This window comes from Hipposideros armiger, unplaced genomic scaffold, assembly GCF_001890085.2.
Source record: "Hipposideros armiger isolate ML-2016 unplaced genomic scaffold, ASM189008v1 scaffold_417, whole genome shotgun sequence".
Taxonomy (NCBI): Eukaryota; Metazoa; Chordata; class Mammalia; order Chiroptera; family Hipposideridae; genus Hipposideros; species Hipposideros armiger.
Window position 1 is genome coordinate 518,545 of NW_017731767.1, and position 15,094 is coordinate 533,638.

The 15,094-nt window shown below is 57.0% G+C and overlaps 1 protein-coding gene across 5 annotated transcripts in view; it reads left to right on the top strand.

Moving 5' to 3' along the window:
* The window catches only part of NFIX (nuclear factor I X), a 64,827-nt gene extending 50,095 nt beyond the window's left edge, over positions 1–14,732 (top strand). For 2 of the 5 annotated variants that reach the window (XM_019664188.1, XM_019664190.1), the window contains 4 exons: positions 760–935; positions 6,517–6,664; positions 8,775–8,866; positions 13,291–14,732. In XM_019664188.1, the coding sequence (XP_019519733.1) occupies positions 760–935; positions 6,517–6,664; positions 8,775–8,866; positions 13,291–13,710 (836 nt within the window). In that variant the 3' untranslated portion in view covers positions 13,711–14,732. Of the gene's footprint in view, positions 1–759; positions 936–6,516; positions 6,665–8,774; positions 8,867–13,117 lie in introns of all 5 variants that reach the window. The other 3 variants (XM_019664191.1, XM_019664192.1, XM_019664193.1) reach the window with 3 other exon arrangements.
* Positions 14,733–15,094: the final 362 nt, after the last annotated feature.

A 15,094-nucleotide genomic window follows, 5' to 3' on the forward strand; every position in this document is an offset into this window, starting at 1 on the left:
TGGGGAAGAGCTGGGGCCAGTGCAGGGGTAGGATTGTGTGTGCGAGGTCTGGTGTGTGAGGATGCATGTGCGAGTGTAACAGGGCTGAGCACACAGGAATGTTGCCTGGGCAGCAGTGGCCAGGTGCACACGCGCTCACATGCAGGAGACATGTGTGTGCATTGCGGGGGGCCTGCCCTGCACAGGTGTGGGGTTGTGTCTGCCTCCTCTCCTCCCTCATCCAGGCTCCCACTCAAGCCCTGGACCAGGGTGAGGGGAGTGAGGTACTTATTTTCGGCACCCAAATGTCAGGGGCACCCAAAAATCTCAGTTGTCATGATAAATAATGCTTTAATGCAGTATTTTTTAAAAAAAATTACAGCTATTGCAAAAACAGACAATGAACAAATATTCAACATTTTGAACAAAAGATGGGACTGACCCTGCACTTGTATGACCCTGCCTTGCTTGCCTCTCCTTAACCCCCGTCCTGGTTCCAATCAAACTTTATTTATGAAGACAAGCAGCTGGCGTGCAGGCCTAGTTCGGCAATTTGATTTTTTAAAATATTGCATTAAAATGTTATTTACCTTGATTACTGGGGTTTTTGGCGCCATTTCCATTTTCACGCCAGAGGCCAGAGCCTCACTCTCCTGACCCTGGTCCCAGCCCTGCTCCTGCCCATTTTCCCTTTTCCTCTGGATCCTCAGTGCCTTGACCAGCAGTTCCCCTCATTTTCTATCCCCTGATGCCCTTTTCTTCCTGCCCACGTGCATGCAGGGAGCCCTCGGGCCACAGCGTCAGCTCTGCACTTCCCCTCCACATCCATCATCCAGCAGTCGAGTCCGTACTTCACGCACCCGACCATCCGCTACCACCACCACCACGGGCAGGACTCGCTGAAGGAGTTTGTGCAGTTCGTGTGCTCAGATGGCTCGGGCCAGGCCACTGGACAGGTGAGTCCAGAGGCCCAGGAGCCCCGCCACAGCTCATCTCTGCGTTTGTCCGTCTGTGTCAGGGTCACAGGGAGAGGGCCCAAGAGCCAGGAGCCCGCCTGGGGCTGGAGCAGCAGAGAGCCAGTAGTGCGAACACCTCAGTTTTATGGTCTGGGGTCGGGGTCTGTGGGGGCAGTGGCTGGGCTCACCTTGCTCGGGTCCCTTGCCCTCCTCACGGTCTCCATTCCCCCAGCAGGAGTGCACCCGTGAGCTGTCCAACCCAGGCCAGGCCCCTTACCTCCTAACACCCTTCTTAAACCTCAGGGCTGCCAAGAATATGGTAGGTGCTAGACCAAGGTTTCCCAACCTCAGCGCTTGACATTTGGGGCTGTTCACTCTTTGTGGCGTGGGACCATCCTGAGCACTGGGGTACTGGCCCCACCCAATGGAAGCCAGCAGCACTGTCCTCTTCCCAGTTATGATGATCAAGAATGTCTCCAAGGGTCAGCCGAATGGCTCAGTTGGTTAAGAGCTCACTCAAGAGTGCAAGCTCTGAGCAACAGCGGTTTGATTCCCAGCCCGAGCTGAGCTGCCGCTGAGCTGCCAACAGGTGGCAGGATGGCTCAGCTAAAAAAATAATAATAATAAAGAATGTCTCTAGACTTCGGCATGCCCTGGGGGCATCATTACCCCTGGGTGAGGGGCCCCAGTCCACAGGGGCTGTCATGGGGACTCCTGTTGGCAGGACTCTCAACAAGGGGTTCCCAGGTCACTTATGGTTCTGGAGCAAAGCCCTGCTTCTCAGCCTGGGAGAGACTGGCTTCCTGTGGTGCTCTGCAGGGGAGTGGGGGCACTGCCCTTCTATGTCAACGAGCCCTAGGGCACAGTCACTGATGAGCAGAAATACGGGGATTGCTCAGCAAAGGAATTATCCCAGACAATGGGAGTCCAGAGGCAACCCTTCATTGTGGGATCGCGGTCCTCTCTTAGTCCCGGGGAGACCACTCTGGGTTGGGACACAGTGGTCTCTTGGCCTCTGGGAAGGTTCTGGAGTCCCCGTAGCATGCTGCGTTATGAGAGGCCCTGTTCCTCTCCCCCAGCCGGTCCAACCTGGGAGCCTGCTTACTATATGAGAGGTTGGGTGGGGAGGTGGCTCAAAGGACCGGAATGGAGGAAGCCAGTCAGAAGCCCACGCTAGAGGACGCCCAGGAGAACAGTGCCAGCTCCGAGTGCCCTGTGCAGGGTGGGAGTTTGCTAAGTGCCGGTGTCTTATGGGGAAGGGTCTCCTCATTCCCTCTTCCCTTCCTCCTGCTCTCCCTCCTTCCACTTTCTGGCTCCTTTAACCCTTTGCCCTGTGAGGGTTTCTTTTGCTAGCTCTTCAGCTACTTAGCACACTCAGAGCCTTGCCTGCCTCACTGGACAAGCTCTGTTCACTTTTAGGGGCATTCAGGAAAAAGTGAATGTGACCCCTGACAACTACTGCACTTCCTCCAGAGATGCCAGCAGCGTCTATGGGAACTGCCAGTCCAATTCCCAGCCCCCAAGGGGCCTGGGGTCTGGAGTGTGGATCAGAGAGGCCAGGAACCCTGCCTTCTCACCTACAGAGGCAGCTGGGGTTTTGAATCAATGAGACCAGCCTGGGGGAACAGTTTAGCCCAGAGAGTCCATCCCTTGGGCATTCTGACAGCTGGGTCCTGAGCCTCTCCGTTGACTCAACTGTTCAAAATTAGGATCTCACTTGGCCTAGAAAGTTCTTTTCTCGAGGCATGTGCTTGCTCTGAGTAGACTATGGACAAAGCACTGTAGACAGTAGGACAAACAGCCACCCTGGTTAAACAGGGAGGCTAACCCAGCTGGGAATCAGCCTCTCTGGGTTTCTTCTTGTGGCCTGTTGAACCCAAGAGAGGAGGGGGTGTCTACAGTGAGCCTGCTCAGGACAGTGGGGGGGGAGGTGTAGGGGGGGGGCAGCTCCTGAGAGGAGGCTAGAGATGGCACCATGCTGTGGAGGAGGAGAGAGCCTCTGGCTCCCACTCTGCAGCTGACCTGGTGGCAGGGGGTGGTCATAACAGGCTGTACTTGCTCCGTGGCCGCCTCCAGAACAGTAGTGTTCAGTCTTAGCATGCACGAGAGTCACCTGGAAGCCTCCCAAACACACAGGTGGCTGGGCCTCACCTCATTCTGATGCAGCCGGTCTGGGGTGGGGCTGAGAATCTGTATTTCTCCCCAAGTTCCCAGATGGTATTGCTGTTTTCGGTCAGGGGACCCACTTTGAGAGCCACTGATCTAGAGCCTAGAGGAGTAAACGCCTAACTTCCATAAGAATGTGAAGTTACAGGTCATCTTTGCAGAAAAATACATGCAAACAAAAATTTTACAGATGATTTGCAGAAGGGTTCCCAGGTGCCCTGTGGCTTGTCTTCAGACCCCAGCGTAAGGCCCTGATTGACAAGAACCACATCAGTAAAGGCCAACACCAAATGGAGACACCACTCAGAGGAGATGCAAAGGGCAGAAAGAAGATGCCTGGTTAGCTGTATTTCTGGCAGAGACCGCCAAGTAAATGTGATGGAGAAGTTACAGGGCCCAATGGGAGAGCGTGACTCTGGGAGGCCGGAGGCCTGGTCCTAGCTCTGCCTCCATCACCAACACTGGAGCAGCCTGGCCCTCCTCTTCATCTTTCAGATGAAAGTGAGGCGCTATCCAGCCTCTAGGTTCCTTCTAGCTCTTAACTCACGAGGTTTTAAGGTGTTGCAAAGTCACAAGACCTTGAGATTTTAAAAACCTCAACTTGTACCCCAACCAGAGCTGCGACACCCTAATCTGGTTGGAAGTTGCTTCTAGAAACTGAATGTTGTAAATCAGCAGGTTCGATGTCCTGCCATATGGGCTGGGATTAGCTTTATCGGTGGGATTAGCGATTTAGATCCTGCTGGGTGGAGACAGACTCTGGGGACTAGAAGGAGGCAGAAGCCGCTCTGTGGGAGCAAGGGCTACCTGTAAAGCCCCCTTGTCCCAGCCTCCCCCCCACCCAACCCCTCGCCCCAGGGGCCCAGGCTTAGGATGGCCTGGAGAAGAGGAGTAAGGCTGTGATCTGTGGGGTTTCCTGCCCTGATGGAAGAATGAGAGGAATCAGATAGGATATGGAATGGAGGGAAGACAGTTGCCTCTCGTATCTCAGCATTATCCCTGCAAAGCTGGAAATCCTTCTGGCCTGTGCCTAGGAATGAATGGTCTGTTTCCAAAATGATAGTTGGCACAAACGGGTTTTCCAGCCCAGGACACAGACAGGGACCAGCAGCCACTGCTTGCTTTTGTCAGGGGCTTCTGAGTGGGCAGGAAGGATCAAGTCAAGGAAACCATTTGGAGGGAGCGTGTCAGACCTATGCTGATCGATCATTAGAGGTGGATGGAACGGCCAGAGTTCAGAAGGGCGTGGCCTGCACTGGTCAGCCGTGGGGCTCTGTGGTTTTCAAGTTCAGCAGGATGGACTTGTTGATTGAACTCAGTCAGTGGGACTTGAGTGCTGCATGCATGGGCCACACAGTGGTGACATTCTGTTGCTCGCTGGGGAGCCTGGGTGGCGGTCTGTTTCAAAGGCTCTAGTGGAGGTTGAGAGCATTCTGGAAGAACAGGGCAGAGAGAGATGGATGGTGGTTCAGGGAGTCTGGCTGGTCCCCACACTGGGGACAGTGTTCTTGGAGCAGGCCTTGAAGGGTGTGGTAAAGGGCGTTCTAGACAGAGGGTTCTGCAGGCAGCAAGTGTGCAGCCCAATTGCTTAGGCTGTGTTTGGAAGCCCCACTCAATTTGCAATGGGAAGTACTTGGGAGAAGGGAGTATAGGGGTGTGAGTGCTGGGAGACCCCCTCGGTCTCCACTATGGGGGCCTTGAATGACCAACTGGGGATACCGTATTTTACATCAGATGCAGTCAGAGCTGTGGAAGGTTTCAGGGAATGGGAGAAGTCTGAGCGCCTTGAGATTTGGGGGAGAGGGTTGATGAACCTGCTGGAGAGAATCGATAGGACCCCTGGAGTCAGATGGACACGGCTGTGAATGTCAGGCTTAGCCAGTTCCAACCGGGTGACTTTGGATAAACCACTTAGCTGCTCAGAACCTCAATTTCCCTGGTTGTGAAAGGGGGAGAATAGAGCTTCTCTTGCAGCAGGTTTCCAGCCACAGCACTGATAACATTTGGATCAATGAGCTTTTGTCCTGGGTGTTGTAGGATGTTAAGCAGCGTCCCCTGCCTCCACCCACTAAATTCCAGTAGCACCCCCCAAGTCGTGCTAACCAAAATGCCTATGGACATGGCCAGTGCCCTCTGGGGGGCAGATGTGCCCCCAAACAAAAACTGAGTAAAGCACCTGGTACAGAGCCGGGTGCCAAGGACACAGAACTGATGAGCACACTATCAGCATAGGGGAGACCCTTTGTGAGTTTCACTGTCATAGACCAGGCAAAACCAGTGATGACAGAAAGATGGGCTGGCTGGAAACGTGAATGGGGTGGGCTCCATAGGGGCTGCCCACCAGCAGAAGGCGCACAGGCGCCTCCCAAGGTCTCTCACCTGGCTGGCTGGGAGGGCAGAGCTTTGCCCCATGGGATAGGAGCCCGTTTAGGACAAAGAGCTTTGGCCCCGACCCCTGAGCTCGGGCTGTAGGTGGTCTTTGGGGGACTGCCTCGCGCATGGGGAGGTATGTGCCCAGAACTCCAGGGAGGTCTCTTTAGGGAAGCTGTGCCTGCAAGAGGCTGGGGACCTTTACACCCCCCCCCCCCCCCCCCGTGGCACCGATGGCACCAGAAGCCCAAAGGCTGATAAACACAAGGCTACACAGGGGGCCTGCAGGAGGAAACTGGAGTTTGGGGCACAAGAGGAAACCAAAGGACGAGGAGTGGATCTAGTGATCAGGCATCCCTGGCTTCTGAGAGAGTTGTACAAGGAAGTCCACTTGAAGAGCCTCATGGGAACTAGAGTGGCAGCAACGGATTGCCCTCCTGGGCTCTTCTGGAGCAAATGGGCCAGTACCCTACCAACCTCAGGCTGCTGGAGCTGAGGGCGAATCTCCAATGCCCAGCATCCCCCCACCCCAGGCCATGATGTGGGGCAGATGATGGCAAGCCTGCAGTTTTCAGTTGGATCAGCCAGCCCCACCCCACGGGCCCACAGAGGAGGGGCACGTGTGTGTTTTCAGGGGACGTAAGGGAGAGGGCAAGCTGGTACATCTTTCCTGCCATAAGAGGTCTTCAGGAGCATGACAGTTCTAGGTACAGCTGCTCTGTGGTTAGGTGGCACGTTTTGGTACCTAAAACACATTCCCTAAGAAATAACAAACCACCCGTCGGACACCCCCCTTCCTTCTCCCACAACTTCAAAAGAGGATCACCAAAAAAAAAAAAAAAAAAAAAAAAGAGAGAGAAACACCTGAGAGACCAAATCAAGGCCTCCCACCCTCACGCACCCCGTGTCCTGGAGGAGAGGACCCTGTCCTGCACCTTCCGCCGGGAGTGCCGGCTCTCAGGAGCGAGCTGGCGTGGCCGCGCAGGGGAGCGTGTGTCTGTGTGTGGTGTGCCTTCATGCGTCACTCTATTTATGTTGTTCGCAGCCCAACGGTAGCGGCCAGGGCAAAGTCCCGGGGTCATTTTTGCTACCGCCGCCGCCTCCAGTGGCCAGACCTGTGCCCCTTCCTATGCCTGATTCCAAATCCACCAGCACTGCCCCAGACGGCGCCGCCTTGACTCCTCCATCACCTTGTAAGTGGACGATGAAACCGAAACCACAACGCCCAGCGTCCCCAGCCCATCCAAACAGTCTCTACTGCAAAAAGAAAAGCCCCCCTATCCCCGCCCACCACCAAATCCCCCCCAACCCAGAGTGCCACGGAGCCTCCCACCCGGATGAGAGCAGAGCTGAACCCCCCAACCACAGCCACTTGGGCCTCAGTCACACCAGCCAGCACCCCACGAGCCCCCCTGCCCGCCCGCTGCTCCCAGCCTGGGCCCCTGGCCCAGGACCCTGGGGGGGCGGGAGGGGGAGTACAGTGGGACGCAGGTCAGGTGCTGGCTGGAGTGGGAGGGGACAGGGAGGCGCAGCCATGCCATCTTCATGCCTGATTGCTGTTTTTTTTTTCGTTTTTCGTTTTTTTTTGTTTTTTGATTTTTTTGTTGTTTTGTTGTGCCCCCACACCAAGAAAATTAAATGTGACCACAAGGCGACGCCACCACCATCCCCCTTTTTGCCGTGCCCCCCTCCCCTCCATTCGGGGCCCTCGGGCCTCTAAAGGTACAGCAGACCAGCCCCTGACCCCTCCCCTTCAGTCTCACATTTGGTTTCTCGTTGTTCCTCTTTTTTTTTTTTCCCCCCCCTCCCATCCCTCTCCCCTCCCTCAATTCCTTCCCCAGGTTGGATGTTCCAAGGACAAGGGAGGGCTCTGGGCCTTGGCTTACTTCATCTCTTTCTCTCTCTTTCTTTTCTTTTCTTTTCTTTTTTTTTTTTTTAAACCAATGACAACTTTTGTCCAAGGGAAGAGAAAAATCTGAGCTGGGAGGCCCAAGGTAGACCCGACGATGTGAGGGACAGGAGAGGTGGAGGCGTGCCGTCTGTGGGCAGGGCGTGGGCAGCGCTTTGGGCACTCTGGGGGCTGGCAGGCCACAGGCCAGGACTTCCAGGGCAGCAAGCGGTGGGAGGAGTGGCCCATCTCACCACTTTTCTCCGTCTCGCGCTCTCTGTCTCACCTTCTCTCTCACGGTTTGAGTTCTTTTCCCCTCTCCGTCCTCTTCATGCCATCTTCCCATTTGCATCTGCCATAAGACATCAAGTCATGGTCATGGTCATTGGAGGTGGGCAGGGTGGGAGAGGGGGACCAGGCTATAGGGTGGCTGGGAGGCACTTCTGGACACAACCTGATGAGCATGGGGTCCCTGGGGTATATCTGGTTCCGAGTGGGGCATGGGGGGTACTCCCAGGCAGCCTTCGGCCCCCCCAGTCCCCTCTAGGGGTGTCCTCTCTCCTGGGGATGCAGGGCCCATTCTCTCCCTGAGGAGCTTCCCAAGCTCTTCCCGAGAAGAGCTCAGGGGTCTTTGGCCCATTTGCTCCCTCAGGCCCCGGAACAGCTGCCCCTGGGCACCCAAGCCTGGGGGGCTATGCCAGGCCCTCCTGCCTCCTCCTCCTCTTGTGCCTTGGCCCATCTTGGGCCCTAAAGACCACAGGACCAAAGGACCTGGCTCACCCATCAGAGGAGGAGAAGGCCTGCCAGGCCTGAGCGGGCAGCCAGGTCCTAGGCCCCTTTCTGACTCCACCCCAGTCAGCCTGGCCCTCCCTTGGGCCCCTTCGAGTTCCCTGAGCCACTGGTCCAGTCCTTGGTACTGCCCGGGATGGTTAGTGGTACAGCACCCAACTAACGGCCCCTGTTGGAGCGGCAGCCCGGCGGAGATGGCCTTCTCCAAGCAGGGTGGGGCCGGTCCACCAGAGCGCCCGCTCTCCCAAGCTGCCTCCTCTCCAGACCTGAGAGGGCCAGTGGGTGCTTCAGGAGGAGGGTTATCCCCAGCCCTGCCCCGTGCCTGGTTAGGGGACAGCACCGGGTCTATGGGACCTCAGCTGCAGCCTCCAGGGCCCCCCCGCTCCATCCCTGGCCAGGAAAGAGGATATCTGGCTGAGGCAGAGTGCCAGGGTTGGGGGACACTGTGTTCCAGGTCAGTGAGAGGATGAGGGGGGGCCCTCTGGCCTGTCCTTCCCATCGCCAGCCTAAGCCTAGGCAGCATGGTCTAACCCAGTCTCTCCCTCTCTCAGCAGCCCTGAAGGGCAGTGCCCAGGTGGGCCCCAAGGCCTCACAGGGTCTCTTCCTTTCTTCCCTGCTCCCCACAGCATTCGCAACGACAGGCGCCTCCTCTGCCAACCGGTTTGTCAGCATCGGACCCCGGGACGGCAACTTTCTGAACATCCCACAGCAGTCTCAGGTAGGAGTGTGGAGGCGGGCAAAGGGGGAGCAGGCAGGGGTGGGGGGCATCTTGGTATCAGGGAAGATGACAGGGTCTTTAGGGCCAGTCCCAGAGAAGGGGCCAGGGCAGGGCTAGAGGACGCAGGCTTTTGCAAGGCCAGCTGAACCTGCCTCCTCAGGCAGTCCCCAGGACCCCCGGCTGATCAGCTAGTTGGATAATTAGCTCCGACAACCCCTGCCTTGGAGAAAGTGACCAAGGACCCAAGGCTAGAGGGCTACGCCTAGTGGAAGTAAAGATGGAAGCCGGAGTCTTATCAGGAGGAGGACAGCATCTGCCCCATTGCTCTCCTCCTCCACTGGAAGCCCTGGCCCCAGGCCTCACCTTTTCCCTGGCTTTGGGTGGGCTGGGCCAGGGGTGGAGGAGGGACAGAGCCATTCTGGTTGGCTACGTGCCTGGAGATTCTGGCACGAAGGGCAGGGCAAGGCCCATTGCCACCCTGGAGGCCCCGCCCCCAAGTCCCCGTGAATACTGTCAGAAGGGCAGCCGGACTGCTGGAGTCCCCAAGTCCTGCTCCCATCTGTCCCCAGTTCTCACAATGAGATACCCAACCACCTACTGCATGAGATACCTCAGCCCTCCTACTGCATGCCCCGGACCCTGCATTGCACAGGCATGTGTACATGCACACATGTTCCCCCCTTTCCCGTGCCTGTCCCCAAGAGTCTGGGAATGGCCTGCAGAGCCCAGGGCCCTTAGGGCTCAGGGAGGACTCTCCTCAGGAACATTGTAGAGGCAACTTTTATAGTTTTCTTTTTGCATTTTACAAAAACACCGTCCTGTGAGCCCAGGGCCTTGGAGGCTTCCTCAGTCCCAGGAAATCCGCCTGGGCCCAAAGCCCTGGGCCACCTCTTTCAGCCCCTGCTTCCTCTCTGCTCTGAGGCCTGAGTCCAGAGAAAGTTGGTGGATAGAAGTTTTGTATGTGTGGTTTGAGGTTTTTTTTTTTTCCCTTTTCCTTTCCCTCCCTCAAAAAAAAAAAAAAAAAAGCAAAAACTTTGTCAAACTTCAAACTTCAGAGCTCCCAAGTGGCAAGGAGGGGAGGGGAGGAGAACTTCAGCCCCCTCCAGCTTCCCACCCCCTTTCCCCAGAGTCACGTCTGACCCGTCTGGTTTCCAGGAGCAACCAGACATGATGTAACACCCAGATGAACTTGAACTTGGGGGTGTTGAGAAGAAAAACAATGGCTCCGAGCAGGGGCTGGAGCCAGCCCCCTCCGTTCTGTGCCAGGGAGCCCGAGAGAGCCCTGCTGGCAGAGAGCAGGAGGGGGTGCCAGAGGAAGGGACCTCGGGCAGGCCTCCCCTCCCAGCTCTGGGCTGGCACCAGGCAGCAGGCCTCCATCGCTCTTACCCTCCCTCCCTCCCGCTGCCGGCTGGCTGCCTGCAGTTGTATGTTCTCCTACTCGCTCTCCTCTCACTCTTGGGGACCAGAGCCACGAGCGCTCCCTGCGCGCCCTGTTTCTGCCTCCATATGCTTTCCCTTCTGCACTTTCTCTGCTCACTTTGCTTGGACGTTGGGGCCAAGTCAGAGTTTGAAGCAAGTTTGGGAAACAGTTTTTCTCCCTGTTGTTCCCACAAGGGGCCTGGGCCCCGAGCCTGAAGCGGGCAGGTGTGTTCAGGGGTGGTGGGGGGACCATAGCTGGACAAGCCTAGCTGGGAGCCCTTGGGCCTGGGGGCAAGCAAGCGGCTGCAGCGGGCGGGGGTGGGGAGGTGGGGTGGGGCGCCAGGAGTACAGTGGGGGGCGGTTTCCACAGTAACCAGTGACTTTAGCTGATCTCTGGAGCACCAGATGGAGAGAGAACAATAGAATGAGGGAAGAAAAGAAAATTTTAGCAATTTTGTCATTCCCTGGGCAGCGCTTTTTACTTAGTTTTAATCAATTTTGGACCTGGCTCAGGAAGCAGGGAGGGGAGAGCCGAAAAGCCACTCCGAGCTTGGCAGCAGATCCCCATTCCTGGGACTGGCGGGGAGGTGCTGGGGACCCCGTTGGAGCCGCCTTTGTCCCTAACTCCAGGCCTGGAACTGAAGTCTTCCTCCTCTGGGGGAGCACTGGTGGTTGTCCCCCTGCCATACAGCTCAGGAGACCCCAAAGGGGCCAGCCTAGGGTGTTGGCTTGGTCAACCAAGGGCAGAGGGGCCAAGCAGGTCCTCCCTGTCCTGGTTGTCCCCAAGCCTCCTTTCCCCTCACAGGGAGAGGGAGGGGCAGGCTCACAGCCAGGGCACTAGTATAAGGTTCCAGTGTAGTCTTCCCTGGGAAAGGGGGTTCCAGAGAGCACCAAGGCTGGATACGGGGCTCACCCAGGCAGCTCCCCACCTCTGCCATCTAGAACCGGAAGCCCAGGAGCTGGCTGTTGACTCTCCCCTTCCACATTGGGGACGCCCAGGCCTGGGTTTCTCCCATGCCTTGCCAGGCCCCCGTGAGCCTCCCTTTGGCCTTTAGTCGGTTGATGGGATTGGACTCTGGGCAGAGGTCTCTGTGCATGTGCATGTTGTCCAGCATGTGGCAAGACATTTAGCACCTCTGCCCACCCAGTAAGCACCAACAGCACCCCAATCACTGTGATGACCCCAAACTGCCACGTTTCCAAATGCCCTCCAGCTGCACCCCATCCAGTGGGATAGCCACTGGCCACCTGTGGCTGTTTAAATTTAAATTAAATAACTAGAGAAAAACTTAATCCCCCGGTTACACTGGTCACATTTTCAAGTACTTAGAAGCCACGGGTGGCTAGCAGTTACTGCACTTGACAGCACCAATAGAGAACATTTCCATTGTCGCAGAAAGTTCTAGATGATCTCTGAGGCCTTTTCTAACTGTAAAGCTCGATGTCTCTATCTCATAGTAGAAAACAGCCTGCGGTCCCAAACCAGATCCTGAGGGGCAGGTTTGGCCTGCAGACAGAATCCGTGTGACCGAAATGAGTTTTAAATAACAGAAATTTTCACATGAAATTCTATCTGGACCTTTGGTTTCTTTTGAAAAGGTGGCTGATGTAGCCACCGCCCCAGGCCCTCACTGTGACGTGGCAGCCTTGGCCTTGGGCAGGGTGCAGGCATTCTGGCCACCGCAAACCCTGTGAGCACGCCACATGTAGCTTTTAGGAACATCTGCTCTGAACTTCCTCCTGCATTTGCGTCGTCACTCAGCCTGTGGCCTCAGGCAGGTCGGACACCCTCTCTTCACCTGCTTCTGTGCAGCATTAGAGTGAGGGTAGAATGCGTCAGGTTCTGCTGTGTGCTTTGTGGTAGCTCCGCTTGGCCCCTGCAGAGCTGAGTCTGTGACCCAGAGCTTGGGAGATGCCCTGAGATGCGTTTTCAGGGATTTTGCCCCAAGCGTACCACCAGGTGTACCCAGGCACTGCAGACCATGAAAGATGTTCCCCACCCACCCACCGCCCTTTGGCCACGAGGTCATTTGGCCTTTGGTGAAGGTCATTGCCAGGCATCCCAGTGTTGGGGGGGGGGGGCGGGGGGGTGTCCATCCTAGGTATGTTTTGTCCTGAGTGGTCACCAAGGCCCGTTTGTGGGAAGGCGGCGCCCCCTGCTGGCACCATAAGGGAAGTGACACCTGCCCCAGGAAGCCTCAGGTCCTTCCCTAGTGCTGTTGCCCTGTTGAAGATAGAGAATCAAAGGGGTGTGTGTCTATGGCCCCTCCCACAGGCCTATCACTAGTGGAGCCTGAAGCCATGTGGTGTCCCCCTTTCCCCAGCCATTCAGCCTGTGGGACCTTGGCTGGGGTGTACAGACGGGAATTTCTGCTTTTAATCCAAAGAGACAGAAAGAAAACTCAGCAAGAAGCTGGGCCACCCCCACCCCACTCCCAAAACACTGCTGGGGACAAAAGCTCCAGCCTGGCACCCACCCCATCTTCCAGGACCTACACAAAAACCTAAACAATTGGAAACATGGCCAGATCCCAGGTCTGTGCCTGTGCCAGTGCCAGCCATGGGGGTCCCACCCGCTGGGCACAGCGCCCAAGGGAAGGCCAGCTGGACTCTAGCACTGGGGGGCAGGGTCTTTGGGGGGGGCAGGATTCCCGCAGGAGGGACCGACAGAATGGGGATGTACTTCTGCATGGGGTGTTGGTGTCCCTGGCTCCACTGGAGTTTGGCCCTCCGGGGGCCTCAGGCACCACCTACAGTCATAGGGCCAGGTGGGAGTGAGCAGGGACCTGACCCTGCTGTTCTCAATATTGCCTCTTTTTTGTCCCGCTTCAGTCCTGGTTCCTCTGATAAGATCGACAAAAGAAATGACAAAATGAAAAGAAGAGGTTCCTTAAACGGGGGGAGAAGAAATTTTGAGACGTGGAAAAAAATCCCCCAGCCCAGCCCAACCCCACCGAAAAGCAAAAATTAGACGTCGTCAGCCACTCAGCCCTTCTCTCCTCCAGCCCAGGGACCGCTGCAGGCCCCCTGAAGCAGCCCAGTTCTCAGAGAGCCCTCAGAAGAGGTCTCAGCGGAGCTGTGCACCAGCAGCCAAGCAGAAAGAAACATGCAAAACGGACTCTGCCAAGCAGAGGACAGAAAAAAAGAGAGGATGCAGCAGAACTGCCTTCTTCCCCATCCCATCCCGGCCTTCTGGGGAAGGAAGGAAATCCCCAAACAAAGCAACCAGCACCGTTCCGAAGGGGCCTATACCCCATCCTCGCCCTTCTTGGTGGAATCCCACCCTCGACTGGGGCCAGAGCTTCACTAGGGAGCTCAGAGGACCAGCTTGTAAAGATGAGGGGTGCAGATCCAGAGGGTGCTCCCCTCCAGACCCCATCCCCAACCCTCCCACACCACCTTCACCTCTGGCTTCTTTCCCCTAGCTGCTCCGGACTGGGTGTGGCAGGGTGGCCTCCGCATTCCCCTGACCCACCCTTGAGCTAGAAGCCCCGGGTGGGCAGGGGGTGTCCCCTGGAGCTAGTTTTGTGCTCCCAGAATGGAGGGTGTTCTGCCACCCCACCCTGAGCCACAGGGGTAGGGAGCCCCAGACTCCCCCTGTACAGTCCATAGAAAAAGTCAGAATGTTCTCGAAGGTCCCGTCGCAGCCTGGGACGGGCCCCCTTTTCCTCTGCTGGCAGGCTGGGAAGGTCAGCCTCCTGCCATGGCCCAAGTGAAGGGAGATGGGCCCCAGATTACCCCCACACCCCAGCCCGCATGCAGGTGCCCTCTCGACACCCCATTGGTCCCTGCCCCTGCCCCTCATGCAGATAGCCCTGCTGTGGCCGGGCCCGGAGAGTGGAGCAGAAAGGGGACCCTGGATCCGAGCGAGGAGATCGGGCAGCCGCCACTGCCCTCTGCTAAGCCGCCACCTGCGCTAGGTAGGCGTCCTGCTCGCCCACTTTCAGTTCCTTTGGAGGGTGTTGGGTGTCGTCCTTTTTCAAAAGTGTTTTGGAGCTTTCTCTGTCCTCCCCAACTTTTCCTACCATACCTCCCCCACCCTCACCCCCGTTGCCACTTCTCTCTGAATTTCAGCTGTAATGTCTTTACTCTTTATTTCGGGGTGGGGCTTTCATTGTTCGGGTCTTTTGCTGTTGCAATTGGGAACTCCTCCATTTGAGCAACTTGGGAACAATTTGGTAACACACCACAGGAAGTAGCTCCCCCCCACTGCAGCCCTCACCTCCCCAAGGGAAGGTTGGGGGTCTCTCCAGAGGGTCTTCAGAAGCCCCCCCTGGGAGGGAGGGAGCACGAGCACGCCCAGCCTGGCTCCAGGGTGTGACTTGGCCCCTCTGGCTTGTCTTTCTGTGCCTTACTCCTTCCTCCCTGCATCTCCCCCTCCTTGGTCCCCTTCTAAGTCCTTGTGCCTCTCTTTCTCTCTCTTTCTTAACTGTATGAAAACACAAAGCACAGGTCAGGATCCTCCGAAAGTCAATCAACCCAACATTGCACCGCAGGGGTGGGTTATGGGCTTTATTTATTGTGAATCTAGTGTGTGAGGCTGCGGGCAGAGTAGGCCTTGGGAAGGAAGGAGGGGAGGGAGCTGATTGGGGAGGGGAGGAGGGCCCTCACCTGGGACAGAGGGGGCCAGCGGGTGGGGCCTCCTCCCCAGCTGGAAGCCACAAGGTGGCTGGCCCCAAGGGTGGCTTTTGTTGGAAGTTGAGCGAAGGCCCTCTCCCCATCCGCGTGCAGCCCTCGGGGAGGACGGGGACTGAGAAGCGGGGGGCTGTGGATCCTGCGGGAGCTTGGAGGGTGTGGGGAGTAGGGTGG